Raw genomic sequence first — 20,757 nt, 5'->3', positions numbered from 1 at the left:
TAATAAAGGGTGATAACACAAAATCTTTAAGAAAGATTCTGATTATTTTGAGTGTTTAGTCTAATCATAAAGTGGTAAAACAACTCTAGAACCAATTGGACATGCACAAATTGAAAGACAAGCAACCAGTGCCGTGGAGAAGTCAGAATTCTGTTTTCATTTTTTTTTATGTTTTGCTTTATCATCTTTATCATTCTCTGCATTCCTGAGATTTATTTCTTTCATTTACATTACACACACCTATGTTAAGGCATTCTTTAGAGTCGTAGTAATGTTTTCCTCATCAAATCATGAAGTACCCTTTTGTTATATCTCTTCTTTAACACATAACATGTTCCTCCTCTGACCCTCATTTTCCCTTTTTTCTCTTTCTCTCCCCACCCTCCATATGTCTGTTCCTCTTGTTGACCAATCTAACCCAACCCCACTTTGTTTGCTCCCCCTATTCCATTCCTTTCTTCCCAAAATTTATCCTTGCTTGACCATCCCAACCTATTTGTTCCTGTTCCTCTCTTCGTTTGCAGCTTAGAGATGGCTAAACTGAGCACCCAGACTGCTTCCGTCACGACCCCTGTTGACCTCAACATGAACCTCTCTCAGTCTACCACCCCTTCCTCCACCCCTACCTCCATGGCTATGTTGGCAGCTGCTGCTGCTGCCTCCGCGGTTAACGTCAATTCCCCTCCCCACCTACCAACTTTACCGACCACCCACTATGCTGTTCCTGTCTCCAGTCTGCTTGGCATGAAAACTGTCCCACTCCTGGCATTAAATGCAGCGGCCACTGCGGGGGCCACTGGGAATTTACCTGCTTATACTGCCAAAATTCCATCGACGAGTGGGGTTAAGAAATCTGACCGACAGAAGTTTGCTCCATATTGAAGGCATGAGAACAAAGCTCTACCAAGATTGTCTGGTAGATCACCCTAAAGACAACAATATGGCATTCTTATTTTCTGTTTCATTTTTTATGTTGAATTGCAAAGTGTTTATTGTTGCTGATTCAATTTTGTCCTCTTTCCAAGACTATTAACCCAAAATAGTAACTAGTTCCAACAACATATGTTTTATCAGTTCTATTATTTATTTATTTAAGTTGATGTTATGTTTCATTCTCTTTAATTTTCTTTATGTATTTGTTTTTATTAAGGGGTGAGTTGGGAAATGAATGAATAAAATCACCTGGCACGTTTGCCTTACAAATAGAGTTGAGCAAATTTTTCAAAATTCGGTTCCAATTGCGATCGGCGGCGAGTATTGCATTTGCACTATTCGCCGAACGTCATTGGAGTCAATGGAAGTGGAAAAGAACAAATATGTTCGGAACTGATCATAAAATATAAATTCTGAACGAATAGGGAACCAATATGGCACGAATATGGCACATTCAGATTCGGCGACCGATTCCAAACATATTCTCTCAACTCTACTTACAAAGTTAGACATTTGAAGGTACTGCAATGTTATAATTTCTAACATACGAATGAAACTGTCCCACACACCCCAAAAAACTGATACAAGTAAATAATATTTAAATATAGTCTATTGCAAAGAAACAATATCTGCAGCCACTAATCAGTTCATTTGATAATGTCAATTGGCCAAGCCTTAAAAGGTTGTCTGGTCATGGGGTGCAAGTCTGCGGTCACCTTATGTGACCGCAGACTTGTGAATCCTCACAGCACGTACAGTGAACACTGTCCAGATTCTCTGGTGACGGCGGTAATGTGATCGCATGTATGTGATTTGCATATTTCTGGCCACATTCTGATCAGACGTGTCTAGCCACGTTCATCACCATTATATTGAGCGAAGCCATGCATGTCTAGTCAACATGTGACAGCATGTGTGCAAATCACATACTTGCAATCATGCGCCATCCACTTCCACCCCAAGCCTGGACAACCTATATAAGTGTATCACAATACACCTTTTTGTAGTTCTGCTTAAAGGGAGTTTCTTCTTTTAGAAAAATTGATTCCAAATGTTTCCTATGATGGAAAATAAAATAAGTTAGTACTCTCCCTCCTCGTTGCTGTTTCAGTCTCAGCGTTTTGACTGCAGCTGGGATGTCATGTTGACAGTTCACGTTATCGCTGCAGCCAATCACTAAGCTCAGCAGCTTGGTCGCTGTAGACATCATGTGCCAATGCTAAGCTCAGTGATTAGCTGCAGCAGTAATTTGAGCTGTCGACAGGACATCATCGTGGCAGGAGTAGAGAGTTGGCGCTGGACACGGAAGGGAAAGTACTATCGGATTTTGTTATTTTATATCACAGTAATTATTTGGGGTCCATTTTTCTAAAACCTCCTCAAATTAAAAATAGCCAGATTTACACTGTGACTTCCATTCCTTGGTGATGGGTTGCATCCATTTTCTAGCAACTGTTACTATTTTGGCATCTGCAGAATTGCATGTAGCTCACCATCACCAGGACTTGAGTGGACCCAAGCGCTGCAATTGATTGCAATGGTGTTGTGTGCAGCCAATGGAGACTGACGCTTTTATGTTACAGTAGTAAAAAGTTGCTCAACAAAATGATTCCAGGCATGGGAGAACACACATCCATTGCCCCTTGCAGCCTTGGGTATACAGACAAGTAAGTGTTTTCTTGCGACCTGTCCTTCAAACACAGTTTTAGTTTTATACACAAAAGAACACAAAACACACATTTGTCTCACATCCAAAGTTATTTTACCACTACACTCAGCATCACGCTCATTGTCCTGAGCTCTGATCCAATGATCGAAACGAATACTGCAATATAAAGTAGACAATACAGAAAGTTTTTACATTTCAGTGATTATTTTGTTGTATAATAACAATAATAATAAATGTATTTGTAGTAGCTAAAAACTGTTTGTGTTTTTGTAGGTTTTTCATATTTTTATCATCTCTATTGTGGAATAGGTAAAACCCACTCAGTACACATATGTAAGTGTCAGCCTGCCCTCTAGTGGTCAATGTCTACATAGGTTTCCCATCTCCTAAAATTATGGAAATCTTACATTAGTGATACTTAGTAGTAATAATAATGAAAATTAAACTGCCATGAGGTTAGAAGTTTTAACTTTTAAAATAATGTACATAACCCTTCCCGACATTTATTCTATTATTTTGTATGTAGTTGTTAGTTATTATTAAGTTGTAACCATAGAAGACGTGTTGACAGTGAGTATTATGCAGTGTTTGCTTACAGAAGAACACTATAGAATAGCATTTATCATATATGTTACATATCAGAGTAGTATATTAGCATGAAATAAGTACTGCTAGCCACCTATGCATAGTATACGTACCTTGCACTGACATATTGTATTAGAGATTTATCAGTCTGTGTTGTGACACTACGGTTTTACACAAGTTTTTACATGAAGGTGCGCTCAGATAAGGTTAGATCATACAATATATATTGTCACACATTGAGTTATAACACTTCGGACATAGAGAAGACACAGCATGTAATGCCGACAGGTTAATCCTGGACAACCCTCTTGGCGTAATATTTTTCATATTTTCTTTTAATAAAAAGTAAACCCAATTTGTAAAAAAGAAGACAAAATCTGGATATTCACACTATAGAATCCCATGATCTGGATTTCCTAGGTAGTTGAGTGGAGTTACATGTCTGTTAGCTCTCAGGCTCTTTCATTATCACCGCATTTAGTATATACAGATAGTGGTCACCATATATTCCGCCAGACGTCACATAAATGTGTGAAACTCCAGTAATATATTTCTAAACACAAGAGACTGGAAATCACAAGTGTGCATGGAATCAGTAGCCCAGTTAGCTGTATATGTTTTCCCATGCTAGCAGGACATTAGCATCAATCATCTTAACATTCCACCTGAAATATATGTTTATAGGTTTTTTATAAAATACACAAAACACCAGATTTATATTAAGAGTGGAGTTTATATTTCTTTTATCTATTGCAGAGAACATTATAAAAATGTAAATGTTTGTATACTGAAAATCAGAGGATTTTTGCTTAATACACCCCAAAAGTCAAGACCTTCTTCCTCAAATATGCCCAAATATTTCTAAAATCCTTCTGATATCTGGCTCTCAGGAAGTCATGTTTACTAGCTATTAACCCCTTTTCTTATAGAACAGAATTGTCTTTTTATGATTACAAAGGGAAATTCATTGTCATCACATGTCCAGGAATATATAGGTGAGCATTATTTTCATCATTGGCTTGTCATGTCACTTTGCCTACTTAAATTTATTATCATTTTCTACATTAAAATTAAAATCATTACTTTGATTACTACCTTAGGGTAGGTCATTAATATGAGATTTTTGAGGGTCCGATAGCTGGCAACCCCACTGATCAACTTGTTACTAGCTTCACTAGCGGCTGGATGTGATCCGTGTACCACAGCCCCATCTACTACTTAGTGGTTGATTCCAGGTACTGCAGTCCAGCTCCTATTCCGCTGATTGAACCCCCTAACAATCTGATATTGATTATGTTTTCTAAGGTGATCAAAATCACAGCTATAATCAGCCCCTTTATAGGAAAACTGTCACGTTAGTAACTGCCCCATTGCCATACAGGTATTGTAGTATGCATCTCTAACATGTCTAGAAAGTCAAATACTTCAGTATATAAGTAAAAAATAATTATAATCTTTAGTCACCGTCTATGTAAATCCCATGCTTCCAATCATGTTCTTCCACCCAGTAGTGATGCCAACCACAATTTAATTGATCCTGACTGCCTTGATGTCACAGCATAGTCAGAGGTAATCCTGCACCTACACATTGATAACCAGCTCCCTGCGCAGTTGCATTGAGTATGGCCCCAGCTTCGTTTTTGGTCTATGCATACTCTGGAAGCTGTACACCCGGCTTTAATGCACATGATGGGGCACTTGCTGCCAGCACATCAGCCCAGGATTTCCTCCGAGAGTAGCTTGACATCAAGGCAGTCCAGGCCATTCAACTTGCTTTACAGAAACATGTAAGGGATGCACATTACTTGACCTTAGTAAGGCAAAATGATGTCACAGATTCCTTTTATTTGAGAATTAAGCAGTTACTGGATCTTTATCCTTATGCTGTTACAGTGGATCTGTAGAACAATTCAAGTGAAGCTCCACCTTTAGATTAACATTATAGTATATTTTTAATATATGTTTTTTCACTTTTTTAACTCTGTAATTTAGAAAAAACAATTCCTGTTGCTACCTATAAATCATCTGAACGTTGATGAATCTTACGATGATTTATTTCTTATATACGGTAATTATGACTTATGATAATCTTCAGTTATACAGAAATTCTGAATTATATAGTTAATATTTTCACTGAGTATATATTTTTTTCATTAGCAGAGCTACAAGAGGTAATAAGGTGTTAAATAACCAATTTTTCAGTTTTTCCAGTGTCCCTTGTTTCAAAAATTTTTGCAAAATTACATACAGAGAAAACATTTACAAAAAAATGTTGATGCCATATCACTGCAAAAAATGCAAACAAGATCTACTCAATAACATCATATCTTGCACTGATAACAAGCCTTAAACATCTATATTCAGACTCTGTACCTCCTTTTTTAGAAAGAAAGAATTGATGCAAAAAGTCACTCAATTTAATGCAACATTTCTGTACAGGAAAAAGGTGTGGCAGCCTAGCGTTTTCTTCACCTTCTACCAGCTGTTTGGTTGTTTCAGCAAGTAGACATGCACTCATTAGGTTATTGCAGGGTGTCTTTATACCCCTTCCCAATGTATGACACACTATTACTTCTACTGTCATGCACAATCAGGGGTGCTAATGGCTTGCTCTGATCGCAGGGGTTCTGCTGAAGACCCCTGTGCCTGTAATGGTAGTACTCCTATAAAGCCCAGCACGTAGCTGGGCTTCATCAGACACCAAGATTTTTACATGCCCTGATGAAGTGAGCTGGGACTGGCTCAGGAAACGCGTTGGCAATAAAGATATCTTGAATTCTACCACAGCAGCGCAGTCTCTTATTGCACTACCAGCCTTCTCTTTGAAAAACAAGACCTCAAATAGCTTCATAAAACAAAACATGAAAATATGATGGTTCTCGGAACATGCCGATACAAGCAATTTCATTGGCGAATCTCACCAAAAATGTCATCATTTAAATAAAAAAGAACAAATGTGGTATTGCTATAATTGTACTGACCTTGAGAATCACAATGAACGCCAATAAAACAAAACCCAAAAAAATAATGTTAGAATTGCATTTTAAGAGCAATTTCATCTCGCGTGGATTTTTTCCTGTTTCTTCAGCATAATGCATTGTAAAATTAATGGTGTCATTCAAAACAAAAAAAAATAAGCCCTCATACAACTATATAGACAGAAAAATAAAATAAAGTTATGGCTCTTGTAAGAAAAGGAGGAAAAACAAAAATGAAAATTTTGAAAATCACCTGGTCAGGAAAGAGTTAAGGTGGGAGGCCTTTAAAGATTCTTTCAAAAACTCGATAGTGGTTTACAGGTAGCAATAGGAGTTTTTTTTCCAAATGGACTGATTTTCAATGTGACAATAAAAATGGTAAGGTTCACAGACATAAAAATGCTACATTAATTGATTAAGAAGAACTGGAGTTCCAATTTGATCTGTCCTCATATATCACTTACCTTTACATTAAAATGATGGAAATTTGCTGAATAGAGCATGGACCGCAACTCCAAAAATTATGCATTGATCTAATGCCGCAAAGGCCACAATATATTTAACTGAACATGAGGTTCTTAGTTTAACATGCTGATCAGACTGTATGAAGCCCACAGCCATGTCACAGCAAACCTCTTAGTGGGTCCATATCACCTTAATGGCACTGTGAGGCACCAGGCCGTCCGCCATGCCGTTGCATTGTCGCTGAGGCAGTGGTCGGCATACGGCTCCCCTCCTTTAGGGCGATGGAGATCCACTAAGAGGTGACGTGGCAGTGGGCTTCATACAGTCTGATCAAAATGTTAAACTAAGAACCTCATGTTCAGTTGAATATATTTTTGCCTAGTGGCATTAGATCAATGTAGGATTTTTGGAGATGCTGTCCATTCTCTTTTTCAGCAAAATGGTGGAAATGCTAAAATATAATATCTGGTAACAAGGCTGAAGTGGCTTGTCCATAAACACATCTTGTAGGCAAAGCTAGAGACGCTCTGTTTTCCAAGACTATCCATAGTTTGTCCTAAGGACATAGGGTAGGACTACAAATCCCTCGCTTTTTGTTCTTATGGACACATTTTCACAGCATTGCAAACTACAAAGTGAGTGAACATTCGGTGCTCGGCTATATTTTTGCATCCTGACCAGAAGCGAGAATCCAATTGGATTCACCACTAGGATAAAAAAGTGTTTTCCACTAAGACCTACTGACATACTCATCTGTAGGAACATTACATCTGCCTCACATTAATATATGTTCATGCAGAAACACTAAATTGAATGGTTATCAAATGTTACAACTCTCGATAAAGAGCCTGTGTTTGTACCATTCAGGCACCCATAATGTGGGTGCATTTTCACATCTGTATTAAGGCTGCAGGTCAGGACTGATGGCCAGACTACTGAGCCAAACTTGTAAACAAAAAGGGCGCAAAGGAGTAAAAAGTCCATATTAATATAAAAATTGTAAATTTATTTAACAATTCCACAAAAATGACAATACATACGTATATAAGTATATAAATAGATAGACCAAACAAGGATCAGGCAATGATGGCTAAGGTCACTAATAATAAAATAAAGTGCTAAATGGCCAGAAGTATAAGCGACAATAAGGGGTTAATTAGCTAAAACCTCCTCTAGTAAAAGTCTTTAACATGTGCACAGACAATAAGCTGGAGTCTATTCAGTTGCTCAAGCATAGTGCTTACCCATATTGTGCTGAACTGGACCAACGCCCGCCGTGACGACGCGCGTTTCGCTTTCACTTTATCAAGGTGCGGTTGACCAACTGAATAGACTCCAGCTTATTGTCTGTGCACATGTTAAAGACTTTTACTAGTGGAGGTTTTAGCTAATTAACCCCTTATTGTCGCTTATACTTCTGGCAATTTAGCACTTTCTATTTTATTATTGGTGACCTTAGCCATCATTGCCTGATCCTTGTTTGGTCTATCTGTTTATATACTTATATAGGTATTGTCATTTTTGTGGAATTGTTAAATAAATTTACAATTTTTATATCAATATGGACTTTTTACTCCTTTGTGCCCTTTTTGTTTACAAGGTTATATTTTGGAGTGTCTTTTAGGGAGCCTGAGTAATACCTTGCTATGGCTGTTGATCTGTCTGGCATCCCTTTTATTAGCATTATGCTTTTTTTGGTCTGTATTTATACTGAGCCAAACTTACAGCACCATAGATCTCTATGGTATTAGTTCAGATTATAGACCCCACTTTTGGGCTGGGGCTTGTGGCTGTAATATGGATGCTAAGATGGGTCCTCATTACATCAGTGGGTCACATTGCACCTTGGACACAGATTACTAGTGAGCTCCGTGGAGTATCCTGGAACATGCAGCCTTGGGGACACTTTGTTAAATACCGTACTTCTTTTCCATTACAAATAATGTTCTTCATTGCATTGTTGGAACTAGTTGGAATCATGTTTTGTTTCTTTTCACTCACTTTCTGTGTTATATTCTGTGTTGCTTAGTGCTGAATTAGACATACAGCATGATTACCTCCAATCTCCAAGGTACAGGCACTGTAGAGTGGCAATGTTCACTAACTTGCGCTCCTCAAAGTATCATAGCTTTAATAGCAGATATTTACACAGTTGTACAAACTGCAACTAGAATTATGGTATCATACAAATGCAATATATATTTCTGATATTCAGTGTTTAAACCATGTTTATTCCAAGGGGCTGTCATGTATTCACCCCATAAGAAAGAAAATCAGTATTACTGTACGGAGGCGGCGACAGTACTAATTTGTATTATGTGTCATTTCTGTATAATGTAGGTTTGTTCTCACTAGTGCACTAAGTATGACATTGTAACCATCATTAAAGGTCACTCTTTTACAAATTGTGTTTAACTGAAGTGTTTCTGTTTTGTACATATATAAATATATATATAAAAGAAAAACAGAATATAATGCCATGACTCCCTGGCTATTAACAGCTTACAATAACTGCTGTGCAATGTTCTGAATTATTGTATTTATGGTTTATTAACCCTGAAGTAAAAACTGTTGTAAGAATTTGTGGCCTGCATTTCTCTGCTCTTTTATGCTGGTTGTCAATGAGTGTTATGTTCTCTAATGGTGAGAAGAATTTCCTTTCTTGCTTTTTCCCCCATCTATTTTCTTTCCACCTTCTAGGCTTTCCTCAGAAGTCACTGGCCTGGGGGCAATGTAGTTTATCCCAACGTGTTCGTATGGTAATAGTCTCAAGACAGGACTTTTCCTCGAAAGACAATGAGATCTTTGGACTTAAGCACGTGGGGGATTATTGCTTGTTATAATATTTCATATTCTAGGGGGAGTCACAACATTTTTTTTTTATTTAATTTGCTCTTTTATTTTCCTAAAGCGTTTAATTCCTTAATTTTTCTCTTCATATCACAATTGTATTGACTGGATAAGCACTGTTGTGAGTTTGGTATTAACACAAGAGTTTTTCTGCTCAATGTTTTAAGTTCATGCTTAGAATATATATATATTTGATTAGAATATGTATATATAACGCATGAACCTTTTGTATTACAAAATGACTGTATTTAACTGTAGATTTAATGGTAAGTTAGATAATTTTGCATATATATACTGTATGTACACACACATATATCTATACATTCACACACATATATATGTGCAAAAGTATCTGTGTAGTATATATATCTTTAAATAAATTTTTCCTGACTAAAGTGAAAATTAGATTTATTTTATGCTAAATACATACTAGAAGGGGTTCATGATTTCATGTTACAAGAAAATAGAAAGTCCATTAAGCTATGGCATTTATTCCAATTTATCAGGCAAATTCCAGATGACCACATTTACACGAAGGTATAAAATAAACAGAACATTTGCGATTATTTGCCAATGTTGTCAATAAAAAAATCTACAGGCAGGAATCAGCTAAAGAATTTCTATACCGGCTATATCCACTTGTTCTTATAAAAGAATACCTTGCCTTGTTCTTTTTGCTGGGCCTCATTTACAGCATCTACCATCTCCAGTACATTACATAGTGTCACATTCTTACATCCTTTAGGGAAAGTACTGAATGGAATGGAGCCATCTTAGTAGTTTCATATAGGCTCATGGATTTAATGTATTCTACTAATAAAGAAAACGACAGAACATGCTGATGCAATTAATAACGAATGGCACATGGAGAAGAAACCTTAGAACATGTAGCACAGGGGCAGCCATTAGAATTACTGTCATTTCCAGTAGAAGCACAGGGTTAGAATATGGGATATGGACTCGACGTGTGCTAAACTACAAAGAATTTATCAGAGGGTGTGAAAGGTCGTTATTTCTGACATGCTAAATCTGCACCAACAGGGACCTCAATAGGAAATAATGACATTTCTTCTGATGGTTATTTCATGCAACTGCCTATAGCCAACTTGTGATGGAGATTTAGCTGCCACAAAATTTGGGATTCAAGACTTATAATTTCTCATATGATGGCGACACACAAGCAGCGTCTCCTATTCTCCTTGTATTAGTTGACTGCATCTAAAAACTGCATTTTAAAAGCTGGCATCACTGTATGCAAAAAGTGTGCTCTTGTAAAAAGCTTGTCCACTGTAATCTGTCATTTCTTCCCAACCACAAAATACATTTTAATAATAATATAGCATGGGGTTCCTTAAACACAAATGAACAATGACAGCACAAATCAGTATATTGGCTTTATAATGGATGGTATGAACATTGATAGAATGGATGATAACTTTCTGATGGCTGAAGATCCTACCACTTGGGCCCCCACTGAAAGAGGCTCTGGAGTTTCCCACTTCCATGCAGTAATAATTGCTCCATTTGTGGTCTGTCAGACTGCCATATAGTACATTGTTTTTATCTGGATTGTCCTATATACAGTAAAAAAAGGGGTGCTGCTTGACCCCAACTCATTTCAAACTGGGGGACTCCAGAGCGATGTACATGGACTCAGTGGGGGTCCTAGCAGTTGGACAACCAATGATTTAGCAGGTTAATAGCATTCCTGGCAATAGCTTATATTGTGCAGCAACTACTATCTCATGGATAAGCCCATGGTTCTAAGGTTCACCTTTATGCATCAGTGAAAACTGAGTTCTTGGTGCTCTGTACTGTGACTGTCACTCAGCTGAGAGGAGCATTGCGAGAACCACCATGTTTGTCAGCTGCTCATAGCCAAACATTGCTGAGAACATGCAAGCCGATGAGAGTTGGTGAAAAGTAGTTTTCTGAAATGTCTTTTCAGCTGCACAACATGCCATAGTATGAGCACCCGAAGCTTTAGTTCTCTACAATGTACAGTGGGGAAAAAGTATTTAGTCAGCCACCAATTGTGCAAGTTCTCCCAGTTGAAAAGATGAGAGAGGCCTGTAATTGACAACATAGGTAGACCACATCTATGAAAGTCAAAATGAGAAAACAAATCCAGAAAATCACCTTGTCTGATTTGGCAACATTTATTTTTCAAATTATGGTGGAAAATAAGTATTTGGTCATTAACAAAAGTTAATCTCAATATTTTGTTATATATCCTTTGTTGGCAATGACAGAGATCAAACATTTTCTGTAAGTCTTCACAATGTTGGCACACACTGTTGGTGGTATGTTGGCCCATTTCTCCATGCGGATCTCCTCTAGAGTAGTGATATTTTGGGCCTGTTGCTGGGCAACACGGATTTTCAAATACCTCCAAAGGTTTTCTATGGGGTTGAGATCTGGAGACTGGCTAGGCCACTCCAGCATCTTCATATGCTTCTTACTAAGCCACTCCTTCATTGCCTTGGCAGTGTGCGTTATCATTCTGAAAGATCTTTCTATGTTTCATCTTCAATGCCCTTGCTGATGGAAGGAGGTTTGCACTCAAAATCTCACGATACATGGCCCCATTCATTCTTTCATGTACACGGAGCAGTTATCCTGATCCCTTTGCAGAGAAACAGCCCCAAAGCATGATGTTACCACCCCCATGCTTCACAGTAGGTATGGTGTTCTTTGGATGCAACTCGGTATTCTGTCTCCTCCAAACACAACGAGTTTTGTTTCTACCAAACAGTTCTACCTTGGTTTCATCAGATCATATGACATTCTCCCAATTCTCTCCTGGATAATCCAAATGCTCTCCAGCAATCATCAGATGGGCCCAAACATGTACTGGCTTCTGCAGGAGGACATGTCTGGCACAGCAGGATCTGAGTCCCTGGCGGTGTAGTGTGTTACTGATTTTAGCCTTTGTTATGGTGGTCCCAGCTTTATGCAGGTCATTCACTAGGTCACCTTGTGTGGTTCTGGGATTTTCGCTCACTGTTCTTGTGATCATTTTGACCCCACGGGGTGAGATCTTGCGTGGAGCCCCAGATCAAGGGAGATTATCAGTGGTCTTGTATGTCTTCCATTTTATTATTATTGCTCCTACAGCTGATTTCATCACACCAAGCTACTTGCCTTTTGCAGATTCAGTCTTCCCAGCCTGGTGCAGGACTACAATTTTGTTTCTGGTGTCCTTCGACAGCTCTTTGGTTTTCACCATAGTGGAGTTTGGAGTGTGACTGTTTGAAGTTGTGGACAGGTGTCTTTTATACTGATAACAAGTTCAAACAGGTGCCATTAATACAGGTAATGAGTGGAGGAAAGAGGAGACTCTTAAAGAAGTTACAGGTCTGTGAGAGCCAGAAATCTTGCATGTTTTTAGGTGACAAAATACTTATTTTCCACCATAATTTGAAAAATAAATGTTGCCAAATCAGACAAGGTGATTTTCAGGATTTGTTTTCTCATTTTGACTCTCATGGTTGTGGTCTACCTATGACGTCAGTTACAGGCCTCTCTCATCTTTTTAAGTGGGAGAACTTACACAAATGGTGGCTGACTAAATACTTTTTTTCCCCACTGTATAAATTTAAATCGCAGAACTTACCATTTTAAAAGATTACTAGCAAATAAATATTATTCATTGTAGCCAGGATGAAAAAGAATGCAGTTTCAGCATTATCTTGGTGTCAGTTCTACAGAGTTTTCACAATCTATACATGGTCAATAAAAGGAAATCTTCATTATTTATAGCGGCTCTATCATCCAAAGACATACTGATAGGGAATTTAGATTGTGAGCCCCATCGGAGACAGTGATGATAATGTGTGCAAACTGTAAAGCGCTGCGGAATACGTTAGCGCTATATAAAAATAAAGATTATTATTATTATCACTGGAACAGTGAAGACCTTCCTGAAGTCTGGGCAAATCTGCCTTGTTCGATCATAGATCTAATGTACATATGTGCAGACTTCCCCTTGGCAACCTTAGTTCTGGCAGCAGAAGGTGTTAAACATTGGTATTATACATTGAAAGGGTTGCTGGTGACAGGATTTTCCCTAGTGCAGTGCTATGGAGTCTGCAGCTTCTACTGCGCATGTGCCAGAATTCAGGATGAAGACAGTGAAAAAATACTTGTCAATCAAGCTAGGGGGGCGCAGATAGAATATGGTGCCTGAATACACTTGGACTAACAGTGTGTAGTTTGAATGATTTGAGTGTATAGAAAGGGTTATAGAGTCATTCTGGGATGGATTTGCCAAATAAGTACACCATCCTCATCAGGAAAAGGTGATCTTTTAAGGATGTATAAAGAATATATTGTTAGATCTGGTGGTAGGTCCATTTTAACATTAAAGTATAAAATAAATTTTGTCACAACTGTTCTATAAGAAGTTTTGCATGTGTGAGCATCACATGACCATGATTTTTGATCTCTGAAATGAAACAATATAGGTTCCTTTTTAATGACTTCTAGAAGCGATCCTAAAATATGTAAATCACTAAAATATAATATAAGTAAGGTTAAAAAAGACAACTATTTGACGTTCGACCAGTTAAAGAAACCCTCCCATCAAAGTTTTTATCCTTTTAATATATTGCACTCATCATATTATATAGCACTGTGTACTTACAATTGCTCATTTTGCCTTTCTACAGTTAGTTCTACTGTTTCCCACTAAGTCTATGATATCATGTGATTAAAAACTGACTAGCTGAATTCTTCTTTGCGCTATTTAGAAACAGTAAGTCTATTTTCCCTGCAGAGTCATCAATAGAACTATAAAGTGTTTTCAGTGACCTAGATTTTTCGTTCTTATGATGACTCATGCAGTGAAGTTTACTTCCTGTTTCTATATAAAGCTTAGAAGAATTCAACCAGTCAGTTTTTCTTGACATGATGTCATAAACCTAATGGAAATGAGAAGAATTAACTAGGCAAAAGGGGAAATAACAAATTGTAAGCAGACACTAGCATATAATATGATGACTGCAATATATTAACAGGATATAATCTTTGATGGGAGTGCTGCTTTAATCTACAGTATTGATCTAAAGGAGAGCTGAAATACCAAAGGAAAGCGGACATTATGTTCCACCGCCAAATAGGTCAAGCAGAATAAATCCTTTGATCCATCTCCAGTAATTTAGTATCCAAAACATGCAATATTATACAGTGGGGAAAAATGTATTTAGTCAGCCACCAATTGTGCAAGTTCTCCCAGTTAAAAAGATGAGAGAGGCCTGTAATTGACAACATAGGTAGACCACAACTACAGTATGAGAGTCAAAATGAGAAAAAAAATCCAGAAAATCACCTTGTCTGATTTGGCAACATTTATTTTTCAAATTATGGTGGAAAATAAGTATTTGGTCATCAACAAAAGTTCATCTCACTATTTTGTCATGTATCCTTTGTTAGCAATGACACAGGTCAAACTTTTTCTGTAAGTCTTCACAAGGTTGGCACACTCTGTTGGTGGTAAGTTGGCCCATTCCTCCATGCAGATTTCCTCTAGAGCAGTTATGTTTTGGGTCTGTCATTGGGCAACATGGACTTTCAACTCCTTCCAAAGGTTTTCTATGAGGTTGAGATCTGGAGACTCGCTAGGCCACTCCAGGATCTTCATATGATTCTTATGAAGCCACTCCTTTGTTGCCTTTGTAGTGTGCTTGGAATCATTATCATGCTGAAAGACCCATCCATGTTTCATCTTCAATGCCCTTGCTGATGGAAGGAGGTTTGCATTCAAAATCTCACGATACATGGCCCCATTCATTTTTTCATGTACACGGATCAGTTGTCCAGGTCCCTTTTCAGAGAAACAGCCCCAAAGCATGATGTTTACACCCCCATGCTTCACAGTAGGTATGGTGTTCTAAAGAATGCCACTCAGCATTCTGTCTCTTCCAAACACAACAAGTTTTTTTTGTACCAAACAGTTCTACTTTGGTTTTATCAGACCATATGACATTCTCCCAATACTCTTCTGGATAATCCAAATGCTCCCTAGCAAACTTCAGAGGGGCCCAGACATGTACTGATTTAAGCAGGGGGACACATCTGGCACTGCAGGATCTGAGTCCCTGGCGGCGTTGAGTGTTACTGATGGTAGCCTTTGTTATGGTGGTCCCAGCTCTTTACAGGTCATTCACTAGGTGTGGTTCTGAGATTTTTGCTCACTGTTCTTGGGATCATTTTGACACCACAGGGTGAGATCTTGCGTGGAGCCCCAGATCAAGGGAGATTATCAGTGGTCTTGTATGTCCTCCATTTTCTTATTATTGCTCAAACAGTTGATTTCATCACACCAAGCTGCTTTCCTTTTGCAGATTCAGTCTTCCCAGCCTGGTGCAGGGCTACAATTTTGTTTCTGATGTCCTCCGACAGCTCTTTGGTCATCACCATAGTGGAGTTTGGAGGGTGACTGTTTGAGGTTGTGGACAGGTGTCTTCTATATTGATAACAAGTTCAAACAGGTGCCATTACTACAGGTAATGAGTGGAAGACAGAGGAGCTTCTTAAAGAAGAAGTTACAGGTCTGTGAGAACTAGAAATCTTGCATGTTTTTAGGTGACCAAATACTTATTTTCCACCAGAATTTGAAAAATAAATGTTGCCAAATCAGACAAGGTGATTTTCTGGATTTTTTTTTTCTCATTTTGACTCTCATAGTTGTGGTCTACCTATGGCGTCAATTACAGGCATCTCTCGTCTTTTTTAAGTGCACAATTGGTGGCTGACTGAATACTTTTTTCCCACTGTATCTTTAATGAATGTTATCAAGAACCCTTTTGAATTCAACAACAAATATATTGTGTAGCACAGAGTTTCATAATGTCACTGTCCTTACAGCAAATAGTCCCCTGTCAGAAAACCACTAGACAGTGGATCATTACATTATTGGTTCCTGTATTCCATATAGAAAAAGTTATGGGTTACATCCACATATTAGTGTTTATTTATGACATTAAGTACAGATTGAACTAGAGCAACAAATCAGATTCCAAGAGCCATTTTCAGTACTTAAGAAGGTATAAGCAATTTCACTTCCCACTAGCTGGAAGCTGTTAGTTCGTCTTCATTTATTACATCTGGAATGTCATACAGCTCACGTCAAAAATATCAGAGTGAATAAAAAGAAAAAAAATTCAATAGGTATATATTTGTAATATAAAAGAATTAACAAAAATATAGTTTTTCTTTTGCGTGGAATCGGCTTTGCTTAAATGTTTGAGAATGTATAGGAAAAATATATATCTTTGTACCTTGTTAGCCAGTAGATAGAAATATTAAAATTTGAGATTCCTTTTAATGGCTAAATGAAAAGATAGTAACAAATTGTGAGCTTTCAAGACTACTTAGGATTCATCATCAGGCATAAAATAATTCAAAATCTTATGCTTTTCTACATTAACTAAGAAATGCACTCCTCAGACCATTTAGGGACATCACAACCATGAACCAGATCTCAATCATGGGACAATAAAACTTTCACACTCCTTATCTATGAACTGCTCCATTATTTATGGCCACAACTGCTTCTCATTCTCCTCCTATAATGATAGTTCTGCTTCAGCCACTTTTCTTATCTATTGCATTATTCCTGTGTCCTCTCCTGTATAATTATGTGACTCTTCAGATTTTGTGTTATTCTGAGCCTGATGAAGAGTCTATGCCTGACAAAGAGACCCAAGTAGTCTTGAAAGCTTGCAATGTGTTACCATCTTTTCAGCTAGCCATTAAAAGCTATCAACCACTCAGGACTCTCAAATCTAAATATTTTTTAGATCGTATAATAATTATTATTTAACACACTTTACCAAAAACTGTCCATCTATTCATAATGTCAAGTACACGCCATACTGACAAACTAGCTCGTCAAATCTTTTTCTACATTGACATAATTGTTTCTGGTGTATTTATGACTTGATCTGGTTTGATAAAGTGTCAGAGAGCTTTTTGCTGCTATGAGTTATACAGACTAGCCATCTATAGATCGCTCATTAGGCTTTATCCTACTCTCTTTACTTGTACTTTTGTCAGTGAGATTTAAAGGAAACTTTAATTTTAGAGGTAAATATACATTTTTTCTATTTAAGATGGCCATATAAATTAGCCTAACAATTCCAACAATTTTATGATCAATAACAATAATAATTTTGTACTGTATGACAGAATTCTTGTTGTTAAAGGAGTTGTCCAGACTCTATGTGACTACAGAATCGTGACAGTGTGTGGAGGGCACACTGTGACAAATGCCCCGTATTGCCCTAGGAAGAGCACAGTCAAGTGATGCATGTATGTGCTGATTAGATGCATTCAGTTTTCTGTTTAGGAATGAGCGACTAGAGAAAAACCAGACAAGTCTAGTCAGTATATGACCGCAAGAATGCACATCACGTGACCACCCACCCACCCACAACAGCAATACCAGGGAATAATGACAGCATGTGCACCGCTCGCTGTCACCAATCAGCAGTCTGCAGATGCAAAGAGTGACTGCAGTCTTTTGTACTAAGCCAAGACAACGCCTTTAATGCTTCAAATAATTCTCTTATTGTAGAGTAGATTGGAAGATTTTTATTGTATATGTGTATGACAGGAATGATAGAACTAAACAAAAAACAGCTAAAACTCCAACCACTGAACTAAAAAACATTTCACACTGCAGATGCCTAAAGAAATTTGTGTTGCTTAGTATATCCACTCATTTAATAAAAATTTGCCACATAAAAGCTCACATATTGACATATACATATGAGAAAATAGATGAACATACTGATTGATTAGCCCATACTGATCAATTATCAAACTGATCAACTTGTTCTTTTCAAATAAGCCTCAAATATGTGAAATGGATTTGCCCAATTCAGGGAGGCAGGGATTAAAATCAGTCAATCTTCTCATCTGTATCTAGGAATGTTGTTTGTAGCTCTCCACTGGCGTCTAACAAATAATAAAATGGGTTTTTACTGTTCGTCTTTCACCCCTTCTGTACTGTTGTCTGCTCCTAATTCCTAATATTTCCAATTAATTCTACAATTTACATTTCCAGCATATATTTACTAGCTCAATTTTTGTACAACTATTTTTGATACCTCTAAACCAACCGTGATTTTTTAGTTTGATTTAAATGTTGCTTTAGCAGAAAAATCTTACAATCCCTGGAAAAATGAGCTTGACTATGAAGCATGAAATATTTGTTAAGTTCCATATTCATCAATAAAACTGTAAGAAAACTCTTTTCTTCTTTTCACAGTTTCTTTTGGTGAATATGAATTAATCCGTATGGATTCAGCTTTACACCGGCCTTCATCTCCTTGAAAGCGTCAGGAAATTTTGTGTCCATCGAGGTTCACTGCTTGACTAAGGAGTTGGATAGAGCCACCATACTCTGCTATGTGCTTTTTTCATTGGAAGTAATTATTAAACCGGCAATAGTTTGTAGAATGTCAGTGTGTTGGTGAATGATCATTCTTATGAGAATGAATATAAACTTGCTTAAAAGAAGGTGATGACTTATACAGAACACAAAAAAAGGAAATAAAAGAAGAAAAAAAGACATCTTGTAAAATTGCAAAAAACTGTAAATGTATATTTGCACTCTCCCCAAAATACATTGGTTCTAGCTCAGGTGGCTGATGTGGCTAAATATTTTGGAACATTTGTTTTTCAATTATTCTTTATTTTAGACAAAACAGTAAATACAGTCTGCACTGTGAACATTATCTGTGTAAAACAACTGGGCCATTCAAGCCATTTTGAACTGTTCGGCTACTTCAAATGGCATCATTTTATTCAGTATTTTCTCTTGGTGTTACATATGTGATCAAAATAATGTATCTCAACCTAGAATATGCTGTGCATTACTAATCCTAGTAACTTAACCCTTGTAAAACATTTGAGTTTATGGGGAAATTGTCCTGTGGGGCAATTTTTGAGTAAAGCCATTGGTTACTTATCACCTTTATCATGATACAACATAAAGAAAAGCATTAACGCCATCAGGGGGTAATGTGCTGTTTTAAGCACATGTTTTACTTTTGACTATCTAGTAAAGGGGATATGTGCCCATTTTGTATATTTTGCTGCATCCTCCAGGAATTCTTACTGCCCTGAAATTCTTGAAGACACGATCCCCAGACAGATCCCCACAATCCCCAGTCCTTAGAAATGTGGAGTCTGCAGAGGTTACATGTAATGGACAGTACATGCTGGACATGTTTGCATCACAGACACAGTAGCCTCTTCTGAATAATGAATAATCTCTGCTATGGCTGCTGTAAAATAGTTATTTTATAAAGGGCTGCCAAGGAGTTACCTGTGTTAACATCTTACAAGACCTGTATAGGAATGAAACTGATGCGGCTGCAATGCATTATGCTGTTATGTCAGTCAGTATGCGATGGCTGCGCCATATACCTATTGATTTCACATTTTTATTTAACTGTTCAATGCCCAAATAAACAGTCATTTTCTGCAAACTAAATATATTTCGTCAGCTTCGGCAAAACAGTCTTATCAATACTAGCAATGACTATAAACTAGTTCATTTTGTGATTAGTGTGCACAATATTTTTCAAATGCAAACATGAATGTGTATGTATGTAAATGTGTATATATATATATACATACACTGAATGTGCATCATATGCAATGTGGACCAACTTATTTAGTCATCTGATCAATGTTCATGTCTCGCTTCTTTTTATGAAACAATTTTAAAGAAAGATGGAGACATACTGCAACAGTGAGGAAGTGAGTAATACAATATATTCCGTGATCAGAAACAGTCCTACTTAATAAATTGCAGCATTCTGCTGAATCTGAAGAACAGAGCTTTAATGTAACTAAATAAAGAAACCTTTTAAGACAATCAAGTCTGGCATATGTCCAGTGTTTTATGCTCTGACACATTGACAATATTGGAAGAATAAATGTTCATTATCTATTTAAGTCATGTGCTTCTTTTTCCTTCCTTTTTTTTGCAAAAATGAAATAAGAATACAAGTTTACCATTACACCATTCCAACAGTGTCTGCTATAAGTTATAGAAAAGTACCACATCATTGGTATAGTCACGTAGAAACTCAGCAGTTACATATCTACGCTGCCACAGATCATCATCACAGAGATTCCCTCTGTGTCTCTCTCATACCCAATAAGACCATAGAGTGTGGGAGGAAACTGAAGCAAACTCAGAGAGAACCTTTACATGCCACATGCAGATGATCTGGTTGAATGCAAACAAATGCACCGCCT

General features: G+C 37.4%; 1 protein-coding gene across 6 annotated transcripts in view; it reads left to right on the top strand.

The window, feature by feature from the left end:
• The window catches only part of LOC141099730 (poly(rC)-binding protein 3-like), a 1,815,006-nt gene extending 1,794,555 nt beyond the window's left edge, over positions 1-20,451 (top strand). For 4 of the 6 annotated variants that reach the window (XM_073587732.1, XM_073587734.1, XM_073587735.1 and 1 more), the window contains one exon: positions 525-7,621. In XM_073587732.1, coding sequence (XP_073443833.1) covers positions 525-882 — 358 coding nt within the window. In that variant the 3' untranslated portion in view covers positions 883-7,621. Of the gene's footprint in view, positions 1-524; positions 7,622-9,330; positions 10,105-18,754 lie in introns of those variants that run through there. The other 2 variants (XM_073587737.1, XM_073587736.1) reach the window with 2 other exon arrangements.
• Positions 20,452-20,757: the final 306 nt, after the last annotated feature.

The sequence above is a fragment of the Dendrobates tinctorius genome, unplaced genomic scaffold (assembly GCF_039654945.1).
Source record: "Dendrobates tinctorius isolate UK_male_01 unplaced genomic scaffold, ASM3965494v1 ptg000102l, whole genome shotgun sequence".
In the NCBI taxonomy this organism is placed as follows: domain Eukaryota; kingdom Metazoa; phylum Chordata; class Amphibia; order Anura; family Dendrobatidae; genus Dendrobates; species Dendrobates tinctorius.
Note: the sequence above shows the minus strand (reverse complement) of the source record. Positions and strands in the feature narration are given on the sequence as shown.